The 26,397-nt window shown below is 39.8% G+C and overlaps 1 protein-coding gene across 13 annotated transcripts in view; it reads right to left on the bottom strand.

Annotated features, from left to right (window-relative positions):
* Positions 1-3,040: 3,040 nt before the first annotated feature.
* The window catches only part of mef2d (myocyte enhancer factor 2d), a 101,119-nt gene continuing 77,762 nt past the window's right edge, over positions 3,041-26,397 (bottom strand). For 5 of the 13 annotated variants that reach the window (XM_040030573.1, XM_040030571.1, XM_040030576.1 and 2 more), the window contains exons 7-13: positions 21,143-21,321; positions 19,821-19,850; positions 16,590-16,707; positions 16,160-16,331; positions 14,709-14,777; positions 11,315-11,365; positions 3,041-8,130 (exon numbers count right to left, since the gene is read on the bottom strand). In XM_040030573.1, coding sequence (XP_039886507.1) covers positions 7,695-8,130; positions 11,315-11,365; positions 14,709-14,777; positions 16,160-16,331; positions 16,590-16,707; positions 19,821-19,850; positions 21,143-21,321 — 1,055 coding nt within the window. In that variant the 3' untranslated portion in view covers positions 3,041-7,694. Of the gene's footprint in view, positions 8,131-11,314; positions 11,366-14,704; positions 14,778-16,159; positions 16,332-16,589; positions 16,708-19,820; positions 19,851-21,142; positions 21,322-26,397 lie in introns of those variants that run through there. The other 8 variants (XM_040030577.1, XM_040030578.1, XM_040030580.1 and 5 more) reach the window with 6 other exon arrangements.

Here is a 26,397-nt window from a genome sequence, read left to right as displayed (position 1 = left end):
GGTCAGTTCAAGCAGTCCTGAGTTAGGTTGGTTGAGCAGTTGTGTGGGTATCCCCTTTTTGTCTCACATACCCAACCAACTATTTAAATGTCTTTTTGTCCTTAAGCCCATTCGTAAGAAAAAAGGAATGCTACGACTAATTACAGACATCACTACTCTACCCCCTGACAGAAAAAGCAGGCTGTGATCTTCCTCTTTATCACTTTAGTGCTTGACAGTGTACCGCGAGATATTACCAAGATTGTTGGGCTGTACTGTACATTCATATAAAGAAACATTTTAAAAAACATATTTAAAAAGAGAGAGAGAAATATCCATATTGGGGTTTATAAAATACACATTTACTTGGTTTGTACAAGCCTGGTACTATATATCAGCAATATTAAATACTGGCATATTTTCTTTAACACTTTGCTTGGTACAAATTTTTGATGATTTCATGTTAATGTGAACTAAAATCACCTTGTTGAATCTATGCCACAAATAATTAAAAGAATTCTAAAAGCAAAAGAGAATCCATCCCATTATTAGCAATGTGTACCTCATAAAGTGTCCAGGGAATGTAGCGATCTGTTGTGCAGACCTGTGCAGACTGGATTTCTTCAAAGTGTAGAACACTCAGGCTTTTCGAGTGAGGAACTACAGGTTTTGGCACTTCTGCGATTGCGTCATTTATCCCTCAGGTTTATTTCTTGAAAATAAAATACTCAGAAAAAAGTTCATGTTGGCATGTTTTCACGTTGAAATCATTTCAATTTCATGGGCACATTGTGATCTACAGTTACATAGCTACATGCAAATGCTCCTGAAAGCAGCTGTGTAAGATGCTGCTATTCATGGAAAGTAGCTCCACATATTTGACCTGGCAGATTTTTATGCCAGATGCCTTTCCTGACACAATCCCCAAGGGAATTGGATCTCCTCTTGAGACTGAAGCAGGTGTGTTTTTGTTAGGCGAATGTGTGAATCCATACAGTATGGCGCCACCAAGTAGCATTATTGCTTTCCAGATACAGATGTTAACACAAATTGTTAACTGTGGGATATATATGTGCAAAGCAACAGCTGACTATGGATAATATAGACATGTGTAGAAACATTTATTTAGCTGTATTGTTAATTTCTGGCATTTGTTTCAAATATAATTTTATACGCTCATCACATCTTCAAGATGTACTTCCAATCGCACTTTTGCAAATCACTCTGCTGCACTCTCAGTTTGTAGGCTGCGAAATAAAAATAGACTTTAACACACTGGCAGGTAGAATGAGCTTGGGAAGGTGTGCGTCTAATTATTTCTCTTGTGTTTCTGAAGCTCATTAAAGTTGTCATACATTGTTTTTCCTGTAATCGCCAAATAATTATCCTTTGATACCACATACTGTAAAGCTTTGTTTACCCATCATCACAAAGCAATTATCTTTGATTTTGAGACATATGTTGAGACGAAGGAATAATTGCTTGTTATATTAAGATAATTGGACAAATTGTTTTCTTGCGATTTAACTCCAGGAAATCAGCATGTTGTTTTAGAAAGTCAAGTAAGTTCAAATGTACTAACATATTTTTAAAACCCTCTTTAGAAGTAGATTGCATCCACTAGGCAGGCTGCTTCTTATATTTAATGGTTAAAAAAGAAGCCTCTTCAGCTCAGTGTTTAGTGTATTGTGCCACTTTTCTTGGAAACAGATGACTTCACTTTAAACACTAGACTGGAATCAACAGGGAGCAGGAAACCACCCTGCCAAATTGTTCTTAAGCACCATCCATCCATCTTCTTCCGCTTATCTAATTCAGGATTGTGGCTGAGCTAGGGCCTGTCCCAGCTGTCATAGGGCAAGAGGTGGGGTACAGCTCGGACAGATCACCAGTCTATCACAGGGTTAACACAGAGAGACAGTCAACCATTGAGGCTCTCATTCACACCTACAGCCTATTTAAAATCACTAATTAACTTAACATGGATGTCTTTGGACTCTGGGAGGAAGACAGAGTAACCCGAGAGAAGCCATGCAGATCCGGGGAGAACATGCACAGGAAGGCCCCAGCTGGCTGGTGTATTTGAACCCAGCAGATTCTTGCAGTGAGGCAGCCACTGTGTAAGTTCAGTTTTCTATTCATGTATATATGCGATTAAATGTGGAAAAACCCCACAAAAGCTGTGAATATTTTTCCTTTGCGGAGCAGTCACACATCACATTTTATTGCTCTGCACTTAGTGGCAGTTACAGCACTGTGCAAAACTCTCAGGCCACCCCTCATTTCTCTATATTTAGCTTCCCCGGACTCAAATACTCTTGTATTTTTTCTAACTTTTGTACAGTACTGTAAGTCCATAAGTATTTTGAGAATGACACGCACTCTGTATACTGTCACATTGTTTTTAAAATGAGAACTTAAGATGTGTCTGAAACACAGACTTGTAGCTTTAATTTAACAGGTTTTAACAAAACTGTTGCATCAACTGTTTAGGTATTACAGCCATTGTTATGCAGACATCTACACTTAATCAGTCACTGATAACAAAGAAGTTTCATCCAAGTGTTAAAATCACTCCATATATTTAAAATCATATTGGTCTGTCCTATTACTTTTAAGCCTCTGAAAACTGGAGACAAACACTAATACCAAACACTCTGGTGCCCTCTAGTGGTGGCAACACCATGATGCATCAAATCAGACTAAAAAAAAAGAGGAGTCCAAATAAGTTACACAAACTCAAACTTTTTTCTGTAGGTCAACTTGTCTATTTAATATATAAAATACGGTAAAACATACGCAAAAAGGGGAGGGTAAGAGGGGACCAATGGATACTTTGGTACAATAACAAACACTTTTTTTTGTAAAAGCAGTATAGAATTTGTAATAACATATCAGTGCATACTTTATTTATGAAAATATACACAAATTGTATATCATTCTCCAAAAACAAAAACAAAATTATCTTTACAACAAAAAAGCAGACTAGCCGAACACAATATATTAGCTATAATTTATTTAAACTTTTTTTTTTCTTTGATTTCACTTTTTTTTTTTTTTTATGTAATCCTGTGTGATGTGTTTTTGTGTCAATATTACATTTTATTTCCTATAACATGATTCACACTTCTGTTGTTTTGAAACGCCCATGCATTGACATAATTGTGTCTGGTCAGAAATAAGTTAGACGTGTCACGCTGCCCCACCCCCTTTAGACTCAGAGGTTTGTACATTGGACTCAAAGTTTTGCAGCATTGAAGCGATTTGTCGACTCAATCAGCGATTCCATCCACAGCCACACGTGGAAACTAATATCACTACTCGTGTGTTGCTTGTTACATGTCATAAAAATCGTGCAACATTAGTAACACCCTTGTTGAAGAAGAAAGAAAAATCCCAAAAAATGAAAACAAAAATATATTTATAGAATATTCTTATATAATAAAATAAAATTCCAAAGAAAACAAGAGGTCTAACCTACACAAAAAAAAACAAAAAACAAAAACAACAACAAAAAAAAAAAAAAAGAAAATGCAGAAACCTATATCATCATGACAGCTACTATCAGTGTGGCTGTGGTAATGATGATAAGAATAATAATAACAATAATATCAATTGTCAGAGAACAATTAAAAACAGACTGTCACCAGCACAAATTAACACTGGAAAGTGAGTGAGACTTCTAAACATCATTGTACAGGAGCATATATCTCTCTTTCAGGGGGGGATGCAAGTTCTTAGAACGGCTTCTCAGCACGATTGTCTGTTGTGTGATTACAGCGACCCCTAGTGTTGTTCTAAAGAACATGTTAGGGCCTCACGAGGGCTCTCACCTGCCTGCTCACAAACAATCTCATTTCTTGGACGAAACATAAAAACTTGCAGACTTTTTTTGTTTCTTTTTTTTTTTTTTTTTTGTTCGAAGCTCAGGGCACAACAGTCTTAACAGTCAAAGTGTTTACACTCTGGGGATTTATGTTAACTCTGCCAAGCACTCAGAAAAGCAATATTGACACTCAGACTTGTCACAGAGGATGAATGTGTGTGTGTGTGTGTGTGTGTGTGGGGGGGGGGGGGGGGGGGGGGGTGTGAGTGAGTGACAGACGGAGAAAAAGGAAATGAGAAATCACTGATGAACCGAAGGGCGGATGATGGCAGTAGTGTGTGAGATGAAGCTGCGAGTCGAATAGAATTGGGAGGGGGGTTGGTGGTGGTTGTGTTTCTCATGGAAATGACCCCAAAATAATTTGACTTGTCATTTCAGCGCTGACACCCGCTATCTGGACGGAGTAAACAGAAGAGGAGTGTGTAATGAAATGTGTGCGTGTGTTTGTTTGTCTGGGTGTAAGATTAAGCTTCCAGAGAGGAGGGAAAAAAAAAAAAAACAAGTGAGTGACAGGGGTGAGAGAGAGGTGACGAGGGCCTGCCCATGAGAAGGATGTGGTGGCTGGATGCGGTAAAACCTAAAGTCGACAAGTCTGCGTTGGATTTGGGAGGTAGTCATTAAAAGATCAAGAGTCATTCTGAAACCTCCGGCTTAGCGACGAACGACACCCAAACGCCAGTGCTTTTAACAAGCAAATGGACGGAGGCTGAGAGTGCTTTTAGGAAAAATAAATACATGAATTTGCACTTTTGACCACCACGTTTAAAAAGAAAAAGAAAAACCTAAATCAACCGCTGCCACCTTTATAGAGTAGAAAAATTACATCCTTCACTTCTCTTTTCCTTCATAGTCTTCTTAAACTCTCCATAATATAAAACTGCAGCCAACCAGTGACAGGCGAAGGAGAGATCCTTTAAATATAGAAACATGGCTTTTAATTGGAGGAAAAGGTAAACCTCTAAAAGGAGACCAAAAAAAAAAAAAAAAAAAGAGGGATCAGGGAAATCCTTGGCTTGCTTAATCATAAACTATCTATATGTATTTATTCTAGAGTTTGACTGATATGGTGGTAGCGGATAATAATCTTTTGCATCAAGTTGCACAAAATACCCAATATTTGGCAGTCGCTGCACGAGGAAAAATTCCAGTAAAGTTTAATTTAGCTAAATGATACAATAGGAATGGCATTTTTTTTTTTTTTTTACTAATCTTTAGTTTTTAGCAGGTTTCAAATAAATGCTTCCATAAAAGATTCATTTGAAAGATGAAACTACATCAGCAATGACTTTGAAAGATTTACAATTAGTAACTGAATTTGACGTAGACAGTGCTACACAGCTATAAGAAAATTTCTGTTCCAATTTTTATACAACATAACTCTTTTGTTTGAAAAAAACAAAAATGTAAACAACTCCTTAAATTGGACTTATGATCCTTTTCCTTGCTTTCTATCCAACGTATGCAGCTCACACTAAACATATCCAATCCTTTCAGCCCTAAATGTTCGATTTTTGTTTTCTACTCTTGGTTCTTCACAAAGCCAGTTGCAGCAGTCATTTGAGACACAAAGCACTGGCCATGGCCACCTACCTGCTATTCCAAGTCTTTTTCTTGTGAGGGGCAAGCAAATAGAAAAGAAAAAGTAGTTGGCTTAAAGGGAGAGGGAAGACTGCTTTCACAGAGTTGATAAACTGAGGGTCTGCAAAAAAGATATACAAGGATTTATTTGAACTGTGAGTCATGCAAAGCTACCCTGATAAACTTTAAGTTTGAAAATCTGGAGCTGGAAATGGGAATAACAAGTCTCATTTAAAAAACTGCTTCAATCTATTAACTTAACTTAATATTGAATCTTGCAATTATTGAATTATTAATTTAATTAATTAAATTGCTCCAATTAGGCAACCACACTGAGACCCTTACTGTAGCTTGTAAATTACTTAAATTAAACTACATCAAAAGAGAATTTTGAGAAATAAATAAAAATTGCAATATGTTACATGTACCTGCCATTTTTAGGTTGTTATCCAGCCAAATACATCAGTCTAACTCTAGTGTGTGCGCGCTGTGCGTGCGTGTCAGAGGTGGGAGTTAAGGTAAAGTGCCCTCCATCAGCGACAGAGTCCTAATCATTGCTCACTCTAAACAGTCCGAGTCACCACGGCTACGTCTTCCCTTCCTGCCTCTACAACACCCTCTCTGGGCTCGTCCACATATTACACTTTATATACACACATAAATAATAATAATAATATAAAAGAGACAGATCCACTGAGAATCAATGTTTGTTTGTTTTTGTTTTTTTCCACTTCCTTAAGGGATATCCTGCCGAATATATAGTTTATATATACAATCCCTGTCGTCTGGTCTAGTCTCTTGCCCCAAATGCAGAGCTGCCCTTGCTACCGCCTGAAGCTGTTTAAATATATACTTGAATATGATTTATTTTTTTAACCTTCAAAAAAAAAAAAAAAAAAAAACCTTATCCCTGTCACACAAAAGCCACAAAGGTTACAGATTGCTTATATACATGGTACCTCACGATTCTCCTCTTTGAACATCAGCTATCTATTCAAAACATGAATTGCTCACAAAAATAATTTCACCTGTGTGCGTTGCAGGTGTGTGTTCAAGGATGAAATTGAAAGTGAAGATTTATCCAAATTCACTTGGTTTAAAAAAAAAAAAAAAAAAAAAAAAGCAAAAAAGAAAACAACCAGTTGAGGTAACAAACCCGTATACACACACACGCACACAAACAAACCAAACACACACCTTTCTCAGCATCTGTAGTTGACACGATGTGGGCGAAACGAGGAGAATCTGCGTCATGTGTCGTTGAGCTGTGGCAGCTCGTCCCTGATTCAAAGAAAAGCAGTCTTTTACCTCGGCAACAAATCACGTTCCTCGTTTTACAGCTGGTCTGCGTGGTTCTGATTAAATAAAGACCCCTGGTGGTCGCCATTCTTGTACAGGACCCAATGCCGGCCATGTTGATGGAGCCGCCGACTTGACTGAGAAGGGAGGCAAGTTATTCTTTTAGTGTCTTCATATTCAAAATGAATCCAAACTCTAAATGTCAACAGTCAAGACAGAGGGACACAACTCCACGCTTTAAAAAAAAAAGAAAGAAGAAGAAGAAGAAGAAAAAAAGAGCACAGCTGCTCCTCTTAGAAAACAAACAAAAATCTAGAGTGATAGCAATACAACTGTGGATGGGCGGATGTGTACATCGATGTGGACTCGGTGGTGGCACCGTTTTAATACAGCGCTGTCATATTTGATCAAAACCTACTGTGGATAACCAGACAGTAAAGATATGAAGGTGAGAGATTGCCACCAGCCGTGAATCATGGCAGGGGCATGCTGGGAAACCAAGTTTGGCTTGTCTGCTTTTCCAGAAACTGTCAAGAAGTCCATGTGGCCAAATTTAATCAGGCCACAATTCCTAACCACTGCAGCCTGATTAGAAAACCCATTCACTTCTATCCGAATCCAGCTGGATGATGTGCAGCATGGTCTTTTTTTTTTTGATAAATAATTCCTGGTCTTATTGGGTTTGGTGTATGTCAGTGAGAATACATTACAGTTCAAACGTGACTGCACATTGCCATACGAGTGAGTGTCCACATGTGCGAGTATGTTAGCATGCTTGTGTTGTGTATGTATCCATGTGAGGTTTACTGTGTAGACAGCAGGTTACTGGGTTGGTGGTGGGTGGATTTTGTCTGTGCGTATGCAATGTGGATATTGGGGCTGCTGGAGCTGGTGGGGCATGTACACAATCCACAAGTACACATCTCCATCCTCCATCTGTCCATCGATCCGTTTATGTGACCCAGGTGTCCAGTCTCATTCTCTTGACGTTGGTCCCATCCTGTTCTTGAGGCTCTGCTGATGAGGGCCGCAGAAGGACCATGGTGGGCTGCTGGGCTCCGGCGCCGACCTGGTGGTGAAAATCCAGACCCCCGCCTCGACCCTGGGTGCCATCGTCTCGGTCGCTGCCTTCATATGAGCTGCCGTTGCTGCTGAGACTGTCAACAGGTGAGCGGCCTTGGCCTCCCGCTTCAAGACGCAGAGTACCAGGGTAGGCGATGGACACCAGACCTTGTCCCTGGAGTTGACTCTGGCCCACTCCAACTCCAGCCACCCCACTGGTGGAGCTGGGAGTGCTGCGGTCACGGTTTGGTGAGACGGGTTCGGACTTGATATTGACGTTGGGGTTTGTGTTGACTGTCAGCGCGGCACCCTGTACTCCCACTTGCCTGGAGAAATGACGGATAGAAGAAGAAAGAAAAGAACAAGAAGCATTATGTCAGTATGAAATTACACAACTACACGTATTATCCATCAAAAGTACATGAGAGCAGATCTTCATTAGACAAAAGTTTGCAGGGATGGAACACAGAGCTCAGCCAAAACTGTAAAAGAATGGTCGCTTTAAAATGAATGGATCAAAGAATTCAGTAAACATATGCTGGACTTGTAAAATGAAAAGCAGGATTTTCAAGCAAAAGGCACCCAGGTAACACTATACACTCGGAACATGAAGGCTTGTGTGGACTTAAGCACATGGAGAACAAAGACACAAAGAACAGATAAGGCTACATTTAAGGGCACATTAAAGCAAATTCAGTAAGCCATGCAGCTGAAACACTCGGATATTAGGTTTGATCCCATAAGGTCTACAGCTGAACATCATACTGGAGCATCAAAAAAGATACTCAAGTCATCATTCAGTGGATGCAAGTAGCTAAACAAGAACATCTGCATTTTGTATTTGCTCTGTTTATATCTTTGTTTGTGATACAACAGCTATTAAAGGGCCTAAAGAACATGTTTCCTAAAATAAATGAAAGAATGACACATCACACATTTTGAAGGGTTTAAATATGATAAGAAGTACGACAGAAATCAAATATATTTTAGTTGTCGTTTGCTAAAATTATGTTTATTAAAAAAAACTGGGAAAATCTGTTGCAGTGTAAAAATATAAAAATATTGGAATTTAAATGTTTTTACATGTCTATTTTAAAGTTATATTTTGTCTTTGCTGTACTTTGTATTTTATTCTTATGGGAAAATTTTAGGCACACCAAGGAGCAGTGCAAACCAAGACTACAGTTAACACACAACCTGTAAGGCTTTTGGTTCAGGGTACTGGTCTTGTTTTTTTTGTTTTTTTTAAACACTATACTGTTATACTATCCTGTCATACTTGATCTGGTAAGGTTGCTTTCCTTCATGCCTGGGCCACTTCCACAGCTCTTTAATGAGCAAATCTCCCTTTGTGCTTGTGGATTTTTATCTCCATCTGTCCATTTTTTCTGCCAGGTGCGCCCCTGATTCCTTCTCAGAAAGCAGCTAACTTTTACTTTCCCTTGTACTCAAAAGAGCATCTTTTTCACAAGGTCACAAATTACGCATCCTCCACTCTTCTATTCTGTTTTCGTGTGCAAGGTCACTGCCATGTTCGTTTTTAGCTGCATATGCCACAGAGCATCTTTCCCGGCCGATATGGTCCATGCTATGAGAGCGGCATCGGTATTATATTCAAATAGACAACTAAAGCAGCAGCGTGATCTTCCTTCCTTAATGGCTTTTTTTCATGCTGTCCATAACTTTTTTTTAGCATTAAAACCAAAATTTCTCTTGTGCTATTCGTTTCCCCTGGAACATTTTAACATTATGTCACATTTGATTTGACTTGATTATTATTAGTTTACAAATCTATCAGCGGTTCTCTTAAACCTCCAAGTAGCGCCAACCAAGAGCGTCACAGTAGAGTGTAAATTATGCTCTATTGTTATATATGATAAATTGTATTCACTTGGTGTTTTGTAAGTTAGATCAGCATAAAACGTATTTTCCAGATAAACAGAAAATATTTAGATTCACACGTGAAATGTTCACAGGTTTTCAAATGAACCAATCCACACCTAACTCCTTGACTGCGCTGCCCTAAGATCCTCAGGACAATTATATGCCAAAAAGCTTTCGTCTTTGTCACCGTCTCTGCTTCTACCTGCCAAAACTCTTTGATCAGCACCACCTCACCCTCCTCCGCTGGCTGGAGGCTGAGTCGAACCTGTCACTGTGGCTGACACCGACTGTTGACGCTGCGCTGTGGCTCGCTCCTTTTAACGCCGTCGACATGATTTTTTGGATTGGGCTCGTTCTATCTTTCCCTCTCCTCCAGCTTGACATGGTGGATCTGAATTTGAAGCTCCCAATTACTGCGTTTCGCCCCTTGGGTGTGTTCTAATATGTCATATCATGAGCCATCTGCACCACTGTATCTCTAATATTCCCTCAATTACTGGCAGACTGAGAGGGGAATTTAAGATAGGACTCCTCCAGGCGATCTGAGTCCGTGGCACTCAAATGTGCTCGCTGTCTTCCTCTGTCTGACACACACTTAAAGTTGTGCACTCTTCCTGCCTTACATAAAAATGCTCCTTCCCTCCCGTACTGTCTTACAAACACACCTACACACACACCTACACACACACACACACAAATCCCTTGGTAGGACGATGCTCACGCCGTCTCTCTCGTACCCACTTCATCAAACCTGCGTGTCGTGGCTCGGGACGGTACAGGTAGATGGATGATGGTGCCACAGGGGTGCCGTTGCTATGGCGAGTGAAAACGGCTGAGTCAACAGTCCAGTGACAGTGATGAAGGCGAGAGCGGCAGGCTACCCCCCGAGCACTAACAACACGGTGAGCACAGCCAGAAGCAGACACTTGGTTACAGTGCGGTTTGTTGAGCTGCAGCCGTGTTTCCCAAAATGCTCTGCTTTTCTCAGGATGAGAATTGGGAAGAAAAAAAAAAAAAAGTTCGTGTTTTCAAGAATTTTAACTCCAATCACACTGTTGACCTGTGCACTATCAATGAAATACTAGTCTATTAATACTGCTGATTTTTTTAAGGGGTGTTACAGATCAAGATCAGTTTACTAATCACGAGTAGGCCTACTCATCAGCTCAGCAGGAGCTTTTTCAGGACTGAGAAATTAGCCCTGGTGATGTAACAGTGATGCTATCAGTATTACTTTGGCTTAACAGAAACATTTTACAAACTGAAGTACAGAACGAAGGAATAAACAGGTACTGGCGTAGCTGGCCATGACTGTTTCTTGACTATTACTTTTGAGTTCAGCTTTCTAAATGGTGTTCTGCTGAGGATGTCCATTACTGAATCTTAGCTCCTCAGTTAGTAATTGCAAGCAGTTCCTTTGTCAGATTAGTTTAGTTGAACCATCTTGGTGGTACATTAAAAACAAAGGGAATATTATCTGCTTGACGCCATGATACTTTTGTTTCTTTCTTACTACTAACCACTGCTGTTTTGGAGTTAAAGTACCAAAAGGTTCCTTTGTGAGGCAGATATTTTGGGAAAGCGGCATGCCGCAGCTGTGTGGCTTAAGTGTAAAGAGTACTATACCAGCAGAGGCCCTCCTCCCTACCAAAGAGCAAGTTGGGCTGAGAAGCCAAGCTGTGGAGGGAGGTGGAAAAAGAGACAAGCAAGTTTTAAAAAGCTAAAACAGCAGGGGGACAGTGGGACGGAGACTAGTCATGGTCAATCCAGACACGCTTACGACAAAAAACAAAGGGCCTTAACAGCTGCTTCGGTCAGGCTGGGATGTTGTTAGAGGCAGAGTCGTGAAAAGCAAGAAGTGCTTAAGCCTGTGCTGAGAAAATGTGATCCACATGCAAAGCACTTTTACAGTCACTTTCAGTAAAACTGAAATGGTTGAGTTTCCTAAAATGGGATCAGGCAAATTGGCAATCTGTAGTACAAACTCTCCTTAAAGGAATATACCACTAATTTTCTGTGTAGTTTGCAGAGACCTTTATACTTACAAAGTCATTTTTGAAATTCTATTCTTCTTTAACTTTCTTTTGCCTCTGCATCAGTTGTGAAATTGTAATAAATTCATACTAATTAGTCTGTTTATTAAAGTCTGCTTATTAAAGTTGAGTCCACGTGGTGCCAAAAATCAGCTTGCTGTTGCTAAATAAAGATTTCTGAGCCCCATAAAGTAATTCTGCAATTTAACAATCTAACATGTGACCATCTTATATAAATGTAATGGATAAATAAACAAATTACCCACATGGCACACACTTAATAGAAATAAAATTGTATTTTTATTGTACAGGTAGAGGGATGTAAAATGAATCCCCCGTGGTTTCTAATCTAGGGTTTGGGAAAATACTGATTCCCACCAGGAGGTTTAACTGCTCAGCCTCTGACAGCATGTACACACCATGCCCTGCCAACAAACAGTGTGTCCTCTTAGCAATTTATCAGAGTGTGCACCGTCTCCAAAAGTTCTTCCATTTTTTCAGTTTGTGTTTACGAGTTAGAAAACAAGTATAACGAAAAAGAAAAGCTGGGCACAAAAAAAACAAAAGAGAGTTAGAAACCAATAATTTTTTTTAAGCTCCGTACTGATTGATTAGTAGCTATGTACATTAAAACATCACTTGTGTACTAGCAAACAGCCACCCCTGAAAGTGGGTCTGTTTGTTTCCTGTGAAAGTCCCAACCGGAGGCTGTGTCTGCTGATAACACATCGACTCAGTGAGGAAACAAACCATGGCGACATGTCCTGCAAAACCAGTATGACGAGACCACTTCTCCATAAACACAGACAAGCTGAATGCAAGGCTGCGCAGCGAGGGGATTTAGGGGCAGCCGTGACATTAACATTTAGATTAGGAAGTCAGGGCGAAGATGAGAGTCAACAGGTGTACACCAAATTAACTGAGCCTGACCAGGAAAGCAGGAAATAAGCAGAATGACAGAACTAGTGGAAGAAGGGATGATTAAAACGAGGGAAATGGAGAGAGTAAGTTGACAGGAATCATTTCCTTGTGAAGCCTGTGGTGAGGAAAAGTGTGGCCGACAGCGAAGGCGAGGCTCGCAGCCAAGCTGTCAATCACCATTTGATTGGAGGAGCTTGTTTGCTCGCTGTGAGGCTGCGGTGTGATGAAATCAGAAACAAAGCAGAGCGGTCTGGACTGCAGAAGAGCCCACGTCTGCTCATGCTGTCCTTAGGAAGGCACGATTTTCCGTTTTGCCGAGAGAACAGTTTGGCAAGCTGGGAAAGCATCCCACATTTTCTGTGGTGCTTGCTTGTTTTCAGTGGCAATGATTCTGTTATTCTGAACCCACACACAACACTGTAAATCCGCCTGGTGTCAATTCCAGTGTCACACCTGAGGTTGCTGAAACTCTGCCACAGTCAGCATCTGGGCGGCATGATTATGCAGAAAATGGGAGATCCTGCTTTTTCGTATTTTGAGGAATGTCTTGGTTATTTTATTATGAAAGAAATCCTTTGTTAGAGTAGCTCAAAAAGCGATGAAACATGGCGATCAAACAATTAAGGAATAGAGCAAAGCAAAAACGCCAACTTTCCGCAGTTCCATGAGCTCAAACGTAAAACTTCCTGCTCCTTCTGTTTCTTTTCTTTGTGCAAATACTTGAACATACTTGAACTTTGAGCTTTTATCTTCCTACAAAATTCCTGAAAATCATTAGTATGTTAAGAATATTTTTGATATGAAAAATGCTCCATATTGCTGTCGGTATAAGAAACAGTTGTTGTATTATTACAGCCAACGCTCAAGGAAATCACTGCTGGCTGCTTTTTCAGGATCTCCGAGTGGTTCAATTGATTTGTTTGCAGAAGGATTTCATACAATCTGGACTGCCATTTGTTAACATTTACAAGGCGATATGAAGAGTTCTGCTGCATATGAGCTGGTGGTGACTGTTAACTATATGCTGCTTTTTCAAAGATGCTCAACCCCCTGGAGTCACAGCTGTTGTATACACTAACAAACAACCCATTATCATATTTTCCTGGATGATTTTCAGCTTGTCAGACAGAGGAACAAATAACAATCTCTTTCCTGACAGCTAGAATTATTCTAAGTGTCTTTAAAAAAACAAAAAAAACCCAACAAAAAACACATTTCTCTTATTTGTTTTATTTTTAATCTGTTTTGTGATCAAGATTCGAAGCCGCTGTTTAATTGAGATGCATACATTTTGAACAAGAGGATAGCAGCACTTTAATGCCCTTGTCTGTGTGTATACGAGTATTTTACAGGGAATTAAATATCAACTGGAAATAAACACGTCTTTTTTTTTTTTTTTTTTTTTTAAGAAATAGCTGCACTTGACAGTGATTCTATACCGTCGAGCTCTAAATTATTCTTTTAGTCCCACTAGTGTAGGAAATTCAGACCAACGTGTACCTGAGCAGTTCAATCTTCTGTCTGACTGTCAGCTGAGAGTGACAGCTAAATGGCTGAAAAGTAAAATTTTAATGCACTAACAATGCTGGTGGCGCAGAGCTGTGCGCTGGTTTTGTGTTAGGAATTGAAAGCAGCACCCAGAGACTACTTCCATTCAAGAACATAGCAAGGTGCTGCTGCTGTCACACTGAAGCTTCTTCCTCTTTGTTGATGACACTTCCAAAGAGCTTCAGATCTAAGCTTTAGGTGGCATAAAAACTCCTAGAACCAGACTAGTCAAATGATAATCTGAGAGGGGAAAAAAAAGGTGCTTTTGCCTCAGCAGAAGTGAACGAGCGGTGATACACGGAGAGAGCAAAGCAACAGGCATCACATCAAACATACAAATGGAAAGAGAAGACTGGCTGATATTGTGTTTGTCATGTAATTGCATCAATTTTGTATTTCTTTTGGTTATTTTGGTCACAAACTGTCAAGTTATTATAGACTCATAATTCACTGTGGGAGTATAATAATTTGACAGATAAACAGTGTGGCAGAGCACCAGATGCTATCATGTCATTCACCTCAGGTTAGCAGCAAAATTGGAGATGCAGTTAACCATCTCCGCATTCTGTTTCTCTGCACCCCACATGCTGTGGAGAAAAAGGGGGGGAGGGAGGACAAAACAAGAGGCAGTTACAAGCTGCTCCCCCACCCACACATTAACCTAGCAAACCCAGAATGGTCACATAAAGACTTAGTTGTACCAACTTAATTTGTAAAGTAGAAATGTAGTTGATTAGACTCAGGTAAAGGTCACATCAGTTCTGCAAGTGTAAAAATAATATGGTGACATTTCACTTTTTAAATCGTTTTCATGGTCTTTCAAAGCACCAACAAAGGGAAGATAGGTTAAAAAAAAAAAAAAAAGAAGCTAACCTCGGTTAGAAGGACTTACAAAGAATGTCTCAATAATAAAGAAACATACTCCCAAACACAAACACTGAACTCAAAGAACGGACCCACCTTTGTAGCTGTGTTTGCAAAAGTAAGTTAGTTGTTTTAAACCTAAGAAACTTTTTAAGGAGCTGTTTTTCTTCATCAGTTGTCTGCTTCCTGCACTGCACTGAGCTGCGAAAAAAAAACTGTTTACAAAGTAGCTTTTGAGTGCTGTATAATCAGTTAAAATATGATGGCTTGATTCAGCTACTAATGGTGTGTGTCTGCTCTGTAATGACCTCGCTTGTTTGGAATTCATAAGTTCGTCTGACTCGTTATAGATCTGGTCATCTGAAGGAGATAAGAACGTCCTTAGAGCACAATTTAACCATGCAATGCAAATCGAGCCTAGTGTGTCTGTTAATACGCACCAACATACACATTATTTTTGTTTTGTTTTTTTTCAAAGGCAGTCTGTGGTTTCACAGATGCATTAGAAGTATCCATCACCGGATAGCCATCAAGACACCAAGAACCATGGAACTACTAAAGTAAGAAGACGGACCATCATTCTAGTGATGATTCCAGGCTTTTTTTGCTTTACAGCAAAGCAAAATATAAGGTCTGAGGGCACTCAGACCAGCTGCAGGGATTTATTTTTTAATTACAAAGTAGCTCAAATTCTTCAGGGTAAACTTTGTTCTAAGAGTAACCTATTAGCTGGAAAATTAGGAAGACTTGAAAAATGGGAACGTCCAAGAGTGAGTCCACCTTTAAAGTTTTAAATCTAGAGCGCCACATAATGCAGCTAGAAGCAAAGCCTTGCAACCAGAAGCTAAAGACTGGGACCGCAGTGGGAGGTGGAGCTGAGCAGGGGGAAGTATCTAGGTCACCACGAAGATGAATAAACCGCAGCTTGGGTGATGTTACAGCTTTGTATACGAGCATGTGCTATGGTTTGTGTAATGGATCATGTGACATGTGTGGCTCTTGTAAAAGTTTTACTGCTCAGGTATTTCAAGGAGAAGGTTAAAGGTTGTAAGATTAATGGATTCATCTCATTAACGGTGTTTTATAGTAAGAAAAGGGAGCTTACACCAAGTTGCTGAGTGATGCCAAGCTCAGTTGCTGTTGCTGCTGTTGCTGTTGTTGCTGCTGAGAGACTGCTGGTTGCTGTTGCTGTTGCCAAGCAGCCATGTTGCCAGGCACCAGCCCCGGTGGCGTGAACGTCTGGAGCGCTGTGAGATCTGCGCTCGTCAGCTGGTACTCTGAGATTAAGGGATGGAGGGGGAGACGCAGAGGGAGAAAGGCAGAGAGAGGAGACGGAGAGGAGGGGTGAGGGGGATTGTTTTACATCATACAACTTTCGGGTGCATCAATATTAATCAGCGCTAATCCATATTAATGGAGACCTTTGAAGTAGAATCACTCCAGAAGCTCTCACACAATGAACAAAGTGAATATTCATAGTGGTTTGTGGCATCACACTACAAGACTTCCAAGTTTTGCTGCCTTCCACAACTCACCAGTGTTGTAGGCCGTCTGCATGCCGGAGAAGGGCGCTAGGAGACTGGGTGTTGCCACGGAGACCACTGGTGTGGTGAGTGGCTGTGCCACCTGGGAGCCGCCTAGCCGTTGAGCATTCTGGGAACACAGAGAGATGGACAGAGGAAGCTGAACATTGGGGCATGTGAAGTAGAAGAAGTGGTTCTAAAAACAAAGTCTGCATTGAGCTACTGACAAGTAGCAAGTTGATTTTCATATGCAACATTTCCTCTTGGTATAAACATCTGCAAGTCTCTCTCTGCACAGTGTAGTTAATCCATGCTAAAACACTTGCACTGTTAAATTCATAACCAAATCCTTCTGATGTTTTTCATGTTGAGGAATCTCTGATAAGACACGCAGTATTTGAAAGAGAGGGTTTGGTTATAAATCTCAGATGGATGTTTTAGCCAGAATGGTTTCATAGATCCAGTGTTGCGGCTCCATGCCGTGAGAAAACCTGGTCTGGATCCACAACAAATCATCTCTTTTTCTCCTTATATGGACTGAGTGTAGAGGTTCACGGCACATGACTTCATCCATTTTCAACAGCAATAATGATAATGGTTAGCATGTGCTTTTCACTGTACAGCAGAGTGGAAGCAGAGACTGTAATGTACCCAAGGTCAGCTACTACTTAAATAATTTTACTAAAACCACAGCTTGCTCTACTTCTATTTCAAATAAAAACAGACACATTATCTCCTGTATTCTACTCTGTGCTTTACAAAGTACAAGTGCAGCAACTCTAACTTCCAGCTCTGAGTTTAACTGACACTTTAGAGGTTTTATTAAGAGACAGAAGCAAAGAAAACCTAATAACTAAAATCTAATATAATAAACATTTAGTTGATTTCACTTGTGCCTGTGCAGGGCATTGGAAGATTCATTATTCATCACGCCACAGCCAGAAGCATATCCGCTTCCAGCAAGAAAATCCAAGCACCTCAGTTCTCTCTGAGGTGTTTTAACTTTTCTGTGACACTTTAACATCGGCGTGCAAGATGAGAAATGTCTCGCATCTCAAGGTGGCGTTGGCACGGCAATGCTGTCGCCAGGGCCGGGTGCTTGTGTTATGTAGCATCACGGTGGAAGGTGTTATGAGAGGCATCGCTGTGCCGGAGAATCATGCTGACAGGAACGCATGCATCGACAAGGCTGACAGAAGAGAGACGAGAGGGGCTGAATGTGTGTAAGGACGTGTTTTTATTTAGTGTGTGCATGTTTGTGTGTACAGAAAGGAATGCAAGGCATGAATAAACAATGTGAGGTGTGCGTTTGCTCTGAGGGGTGGGTATTGGTATATTTATGCAAGGAAACACCCGTGAACCTGTCAACATGCATGTGTGTGTGCGTGTGTGTGTGTGTGTGTATGTGGACTGAAGAGGTCAGCGTATCTGAGTCTAACACGTCCATCTGTGTTCCAGGTTGGAGACTTTGTGAGCTTTCCTCACTCTGATCCTCAGAGCATCGACACTCGGATGAAACCAAACATGCACATGCTGAGCAGCTTTCACACACAGCAGAGAGTCAGGTGGTTGCTCCGGTTCCCTTGATGTTTTCTCTCTACAGTCTATTTGTGCTTCACAAATGTCACTTTAGGCTAGGCTCAACTGTCCCTTAAATATACACATTTTAAAATTCAATTTGCTTTCAGGTTTTCCTTCGCAATAATTCGCAATAATACTCCATCAATAACAAAAACTGGAAATCGTGAAAATGCAACTGCTAAAAGACCAAGACTGTTTTCAATATATTTCAATTCAAAGGATAAAAAGCACAGTCTTTGTAAAAGAAAATACCTGGTCTCAAATGTTTTGCTAAGATTTTACAAAGAGTACTGAGATTTAACCCTTTAAAGAATGAACCATGAAAAAATTGTCATGAAATTGTAATTTTTTTTTATAAAGAGTGATTATTGAACCTTCAGCCAAATCAAAAAATATAATAAATAAATAAATATATTAAAATGCATTATTTATTTACATTTTTATTATAGTTGCTATATCTGGCATTTTCTCTATTGCTCAATCGATTGCTTTTCTTCTATACTACATATAAACTTTTTAAAAAATTATATCAAACACTAAGTTCATTTTAGGTTATGTTTCCCCATACTCTTGCGACCTTTGGTAAATACACATTAATCTGCAGTCTTGCAGAGAGTTGTTTAAGGAGACGGACAACCTGTCATGTTTTTATGCAGCTTATTTTAGCTAAGAAATATTAAAAAACCCTCCTGTTAAAAGATGATTTACACTTTTATGGTTTGTGCACAGATTAAACATACACGATAAATTCTATAACACAGCTTTAGGGATGTTTATCACTAGTGTGCAGCTAAGCTTAGCTGATACCACCTGTTTCCAGTCTTAATGCCAACCTAAATGGAAGCTTCATATCACATCTTAGAAAGCGATATAGAGATTATCATTAAGCAGCTTTTGGATGTAACTTTATATTTACATAGCATTACATAGAAATGTTATCCATCTTTTCATCTGACTCCACCTAAGCGTTTTTTTTTTTTGTTTGTTTGTTTTTTTCCCACTGGTCAAACTCTGCCTCGTGATAAGCTGGTAGTTAATAAAGTCTAAAGACGTTTAAAATAATTAAACAGTGCCTTTTAAAACTTTATGTTCTGCATAATTGAGAGCGCATCTCATGAAAAGCTTTTCAGTCTAGTCGTATTGTAGCCATCAATATGCATTTAGTTCTCCGTTTAAGAAAATGATGTCTGTCAAATAAATGGAATATTAAAGTCCTTTCAGTCCTTGGGCCTAATGAATTAAGCATGCAAGGTATGTGGTTATGCAGGGCCTGCCTTTCTTGTATCGTGTATTGTTCCGAGACTTTCCCTGACAAACTTGAAGTTCAAGTCAAGTCTTGTAGGATTGAAACGTCACAAGTTCAAGTCTTTTCATGACTTTAATCAAGCCATAAACTCTGCTGGCATTTACAAATCTTGCGGTGAAGCTTGTAGTGAAGCATAACCCTTACAGTCAAACTCATCCAGGAAAAGAAGCAAACAGATGATTTCTCCACCGTCTGTGTGTAGCTCTGATGCTCCAGTGGCTTTACGCCTACTCTTCTCATAACACCAGTGTCACTGATTCAACCCTGAAGTGATGCGTTTGCTGACCGTGTCACACTCATGCTCGGTGAGATCACACACCACATCCATGAGCCTAAAACTCTAAAAGTCTATTCACCTCACTCACCAACTCCAGCTCTTCCTCAGTCTGCACGGCCGGTGGAAGAGGGGAGAGTAAAAAACAAAGGGCTGTTAAGTTTCTATAAAATCTAACTGGTGTAGAGATATGAACATGTTATGGTTACTTTGAGAATAATTATAGAGATGCATATCATGGTAATACGATACTGAAAAGTGAAGGAGAAAGACTGGATCCAGAAGTCAGCTGTGGATCTGTCTGTCTGCCTTGTTAGAGACTGTACACCATGTATGGATGGACATTGTTGCTTTATTGTGTTTACAGATTTCTGGCTGTAGTAATAGAAATTATGTAATAGTGAGAAAGTTAGAACCATATTTAGAGAAGGAGAGCAGACATTATTATATTTTAAATTACATAAATTATTTCACTTTCTGGCCATTAAAAGGCACAGTGGCCACAGCAAAAAAGGAATCTGTGAACATGTCACACATGTGACATGTGAGAACCACGTAAAACATTTTTATTTTCATCTTCTAAGCCTCTCAGTTATTCCAGACTACTGCCGAGTCCATCACCTGCACAATCTTCTTGTAGACTATTTTCTTCAGCCTGATGAATGTGGACAGGTTGTTCGCATCGCTGGAATAATTAATAACCAGAGTTTTCATATAAAGTAACTCCTCATCTTTATAGTTCGATTTAGAACAAAGGAATCTAAGGGTAAAGTGTTTTAAACACTTCTAATTCCTGCTGTCAGAACTCAGAAATGTTCAAAGTTGGGTTGTGTCAGTTGTCGTTTTTAAGTGACCCAAACAATTATTACTTCAGCTGCCAATGGCGAGTCCCCGCAAAGTTGTGCAGCAGCAGAAATAAAGATGAAATGGTTTGGCAGTTTCATTGCATGACTCAAACTGGAAGTGGCTAAAGAGAAGTAGCAGTCGTGGAAATATGTTTTCATGATATGACACATACTGCTGGAGGCAGACAGGAGGTCCTCCTGGACAGTGACTTGCACAAAGATCCTGACAAAAATCTCCCACTGTAGCATTTATGTCATTTTTGTATTACATTTAAAATCTAGATTCATCAAGTTGCTCATTCAACATTGTGGAGGTTTGGACTATCAATGCAAACTGAATAGGATAGAAAATATGAATGGTTCACCCACGAGGCCCCTATTGTATATATTATAGGCTTCATCAAAAGGCACCGTAACAAAAAGAAAGGAAAGATTACTGATACTCATCATTGAGAGACTGGCTGTATTACACTTGAGAGATTAAAACACCTGAAGCCTTCATCGCATAATTTTGACTAATTCTGAACTGAAGTGCTGCTTCCACTCATGATCTCCTTACCAGCTGCATGAGGCTCTTGCCACTCTGTGAGGTGATGACCCTCAGGTCCGGCTTACGGCTGTTGACCATCTGAGGGCTGGGTGGAGGTGGAGACTTAGCCGAGACTACTTTCCCCAGGCTGTTGCCATTGGATACAGAGAGGAGGCCTGGGGAGGCCCTGGCACTGATGTAGCCATTAGCTGGAGAGAAACAAATAAAGAAAGTGAGGTTCAGTGAAGAGGAAGTGTAGAAGGAGGTTGTGTGTTTGTCTGTTTTGATGCTTTTTATGTTTCTACCTGTGAACTAGTGACTTTTTGTGCTTGTCTGCCTGGATGTGTATATTCAGCTCTGCATGCATGTGTGAGAGAGCTCTCATTAGTGAGTTGATCGCTCTGTCGCACCACATGCTCATCATTGTTTCTGTACCTCAAACAGCTTTTTTCTTTGTAAGATGATTCTCTGCAGCTTCTTCACATCAAAACCATGTCACGATCTCTCCAGATCTATGTTATTTCTTTATTTCCATGTTCACACTCACTCTCTACACATTTCCTCTTTTACTTTTACGTGTCTTGGCACTTGGTTAAAAGAAAAACATGCAAATCTTTCTGGACACCTGCCATCTGTGAAACACTGTGAAAAACCCCCACTTCCTTAGAAACTTAGCTTTCATTGCCACTGAATTATTGCTAAATTGGTCTCTATGACACAGTCAAAAATCCTCCATGCAGTTTAACGATTACACTGTACTTTCAATACTGTGACTGCATATAATGTACATGTGTAAAACCATTATATTGTATTTACACACATGTAAATTATTACTTGTAGCAATACATGATATTATAAACTGTTTTTTGAGAAAAACAAAATAAAAATGTTTCTTTTATACAGGGAGTGCAGAATTATTAGGCAAGTTGTATTTTTGAGGAATAATTTTATTATTGAACAACAACCATGTTCTCAATGAACCCAAAAAACTCATTAATATCAAAGCTGAATGTTTTTGGAAGTAGTTTTTAGTTTGTTTTTAGTTTTAGCTATTTTAGGGGGATATCTGTGTGTGCAGGTGACTATTACTGTGCATAATTATTAGGCAACTTAACAAAAAACAAATATATACCCATTTCAATTATTTATTTCTACCAGTGACACCAATATAACATCTCCACATTCACAAATATACATTTCTGACATTCAAAAACAAAACAAAAACAAATCAGCGACCAATATAGCCACCTTTCTTTGCAAGGACACTCAAAAGCCTGCCATCCATGGATTCTGTCAGTGTTTTGATCTGTTCACCATCAACATTGCGTGCAGCAGCAACCACAGCCTCCCAGACACTGTTCAGAGAGGTGTACTGTTTTCCCTCCTTGTAAATCTCACATTTGATGATGGACCACAGGTTCTCAATGGGGTTCAGATCAGGTGAACAAGGAGGCCATGTCATTAGTTTTTCTTCTTTTATACCCTTTCTTGCCAGCCACGCTGTGGAGTACTTGGACGCGTGTGATGGAGCATTGTCCTGCATGAAAATCATGTTTTTCTTGAAGGATGCAGACTTCTTCCTGTACCACTGCTTGAAGAAGGTGTCTTCCAGAAACTGGCAGTAGGACTGGGAGTTGAGCTTGACTCCATCCTCAACCCGAAAAGGCCCCACAAGCTCATCTTTGATGATACCAGCCCAAACCAGTACTCCACCTCCACCTTGCTGGCGTCTGAGTCGGACTGGAGCTCTCTGCCCTTTACCAATCCAGCCACGGGCCCATCCATCTGGCCCATCAAGACTCACTCTCATTTCATCAGTCCATAAAACCTTAGAAAAACCAGTCCTGAGATATTTCTTGGCCCAGTCTTGACGTTTCAGCTTGTGTGTCTTGTTCAGTGGTGGTCGTCTTTCAGCCTTTCTTACCTTGGCCATGTCTCTGAGTATTGCACACCTTGTGCTTTTGGGCACTCCAGTGATGTTGCAGCTCTGAAATATGGCCAAACTGGTGGCAAGTGGCATCTTGGCAGCTGCACGCTTGACTTTTCTCAGTTCATGGGCAGTTATTTTGCGCCTTGGTTTTTCCACACGCTTCTTGCGAGCCTGTTGACTATTTTGAATGAAACGCTTGATTGTTCGATGATCACGCTTCAGAAGCTTTGCAATTTTGAGACTGCTGCATCCCTCTGCAAGATATCTCACTATTTTTGACTTTTCTGAGCCTGTCAAGTCCTTCTTTTGACCCATTTTGCCAAAGGAAAGGACGTTGCCTAATAATTATGCACACCTGATATAGGGTGTTGATGTCATTAGACCACACCCCTTCTCATTACAGAGATGCACATCACCTAATATGCTTAATTGGTAGTAGGCTTTCGAGCCTATACAGCTTGGAGTAAGACAACATGCATGAAGAGGATGATGTGGACAAAATACTCATTTGCCTAATAATTCTGCACTCCCTGTATAAACTAAGGTCCATAAGGTTTTGGAAAATAACAGTTTTTGTCATTTTTCTTCTGTACACCACCACAGTGAATACTCTGAAAATCAGATGAGGGGACAAGGCAATGTATAAAAATGCCTTTAATGTCCTTACAATTCACGCAGTAGCTTTTTAAAAAACTTTTTTTTTTTTGCATCTCATTCAGCAAAATTGGAAAAAATTATCATTACAAAAATATTTACAGACCTAACTATGTGTAAATTGATCTAAGGGACTTTATATATAATATTTGACTTCATCTCTTAAGGCTTTCCTTCCAAATCATTTATTAAAATGAACAGACGTCAATTTGCCAAAAAATGAAGATGCTTAAATATTTAGAAATGCTTCATATTAAGAAATTAAACCTGTTCTGATCTCACATGGAAGTCTGGTAATGTTTGTTTTGTGTTTTAGTTAATGAGAAATGTATGAAAAGTCAAAGATAATTTTTTAAGGCCATCTAGTCCAGATGAGTAGCTCACTGATAAGTTTTTAATAATTTCAACAGTGGAGCTTTACAAGGTCTTAAATATGCACGATACATTTAATGACGTTTAAGGTAAAATGAACTGGTTTTAGTCTTTTCATGGGGCTTGTTGACAGTATTCAAAGATAAAATAACTTCTGGTTTTCAGTGTATAAGTTCTCTCCCCCTTGTTCTTTTGATCTTTAACGTCGATCAGTGCATTCCAGTAACATGTCTGGCCACATTACAGCATGCTACACCTGTTGAACGCACCCTCCTTTGAAATGGCACAACTGCCACATTCCAAACCTGAACACTGCCACACAACAGTTACTCTAAGAAACAACAAAGCCTGATTCGTGACGTGCTTCTGTCACAGAAAAACACTGCACGATACAATGCTGCTTCCTCTCCCATATTTACGTTCTTTTCTATTAGTAGGTTGTGTAGTGTATTTAAGATGGGTGTCGTTGGGGTTTTTTGTCTACTGTGTTTACCTTTGTTGCCTATTCATGTTCAATCAAGTTTAAAAATTTAAAACGAACGATGGATTTGGTGGTGGTGTGGAAGATGGAGGATATCTGCTTGTCATAACAACAAGGCTCCAGCAGACAGCAGCCTGTTCGAGGCTAAAAGACAAGTAGGCTCAAACAGAGACTCAGTCACAGAGTATATAAAAAGGGGGACAGCAGGGACTTTCCCAGCCCTAACACACACACACACACACACACACACACACACACACACACACACACACACACACACACACACACACACACACACACACACACACACACACACACACACACACACACAGTATTCCCCTTGGACAGACAAGGGATATGTGTGATAGCAGTTCTCCATGACGCTGCCTCCAGACACAGTGGCATGTGACTCTGCTTCATCTCAGTCTCACACACACACACACATCCCATAAACGAAACCTCACAACAACAACTAGAAGCGAACACTACCTCTGTTATCAGCTCAGCGGGAGGGAGACCGGGCAGAGAGGGAGGAAAGAGGAAAAGCACAATAGGAGCAAAGGAAGGAGTAATAGAGGGATAAATGGTGGAAAAGGGAAGGAGGCTTGAGAAGTTAAGGCAAAGCTTCTTAATGTGAAGCACCTTTAGACATCATGTGAGACAAAGAGCTTTATAAAAACAAAACAAAAGAAAGATATGAAGATGAAAAGTAGACCCGGACAAATAGATTTTAAAAAGAGTAAAATATGATTAAATATAACCTAAATAGGATTAGATGAACATTATGAAAGAAAATAAAGTTACAACACAGCTATAGTGCAGTACATGATAAGACCAAATTTACCCAAATTAAATTTAATCAGAGGCAGAGGCAAATAGAAAAATCCTCAGACTTGATTGAGCTGCTGTAGACTTGAACTTATCTGAGACTTTGTTGCAAATATATGAAGGAAAAAAACCCTGAATGCTGAGTCTTCATGTTTAGTTTTGACTCTGGGGATATTAAGCAGACCTGTTCTTGTCCTAGAAGATTTGACAGGTCTGGATAGTTCCTGACAGAGCAGTATCAGATTTGTTCTTTGGCCCTAAAACATGATATAGACAAAGAAAGAAAGCTGGAAACAAAAAGAGATAAAGCAGAGCTTAAATAATTGCACTGTATAGTATTACCATATAGTTTATGTTATTTCCTCCAAGTAGTAAAACAAAACAAATCTTCAATAACCCCTCAAAGAAAAGAAAATGATCATTACAAAAAAAAAAAAAAGGAAACTATTAGCCTTTAAACTGAATTTCAAGTGTGAAGAAGGAAGGCAAGAAATGATAGAAAAAAGGAGAATTAAGAAATTACTCAGAACTGTGGGAGGGAAAAGAGAAAGGAGAGGAGGAGGAACCAGTATGGTCAGGAACAAAGGAGACAGGGAACAACCAAATAGTAAGGTATATGGAAAAAATCATTAGGAGGGAAGGAGAGACAGGACAGAGAAGGTACTGGAAGGACATGTGAATGCTGGGAGGAAAAAAAGATGTTGCAGAATGCAGCAAGGTAGAGACAGATGGAATGAGACAAGCCAGGAAGATAACAGTAGAGGATGTCAGAAGAAGGTACTGTAAGTCAAAAGACAAGAATGAGATGAAGCAATACGAGATGATAAAAGAAGAAAAGGATGGTGGAAGAAGTAAGATGGGAAGCAAGGAAGTAGACAAACTATGACCACGACAAGAGGACAAAGGAAGCTAGCAAGGAAGAAAGAAAGTGGGCTTGAAAAGTCATTTGGAAAGAAAACACAAAACAGGATAAGGATGGAGATACTGAAAGCAACAGGGACAGAAGGAGGGGGGAAGAAG

Source organism: Simochromis diagramma, unplaced genomic scaffold, assembly GCF_900408965.1.
Source record: "Simochromis diagramma unplaced genomic scaffold, fSimDia1.1 OVJJ01000361.1, whole genome shotgun sequence".
In the NCBI taxonomy this organism is placed as follows: domain Eukaryota; kingdom Metazoa; phylum Chordata; class Actinopteri; order Cichliformes; family Cichlidae; genus Simochromis; species Simochromis diagramma.
This window is presented reverse-complemented; position numbering and strand designations above follow the sequence as displayed.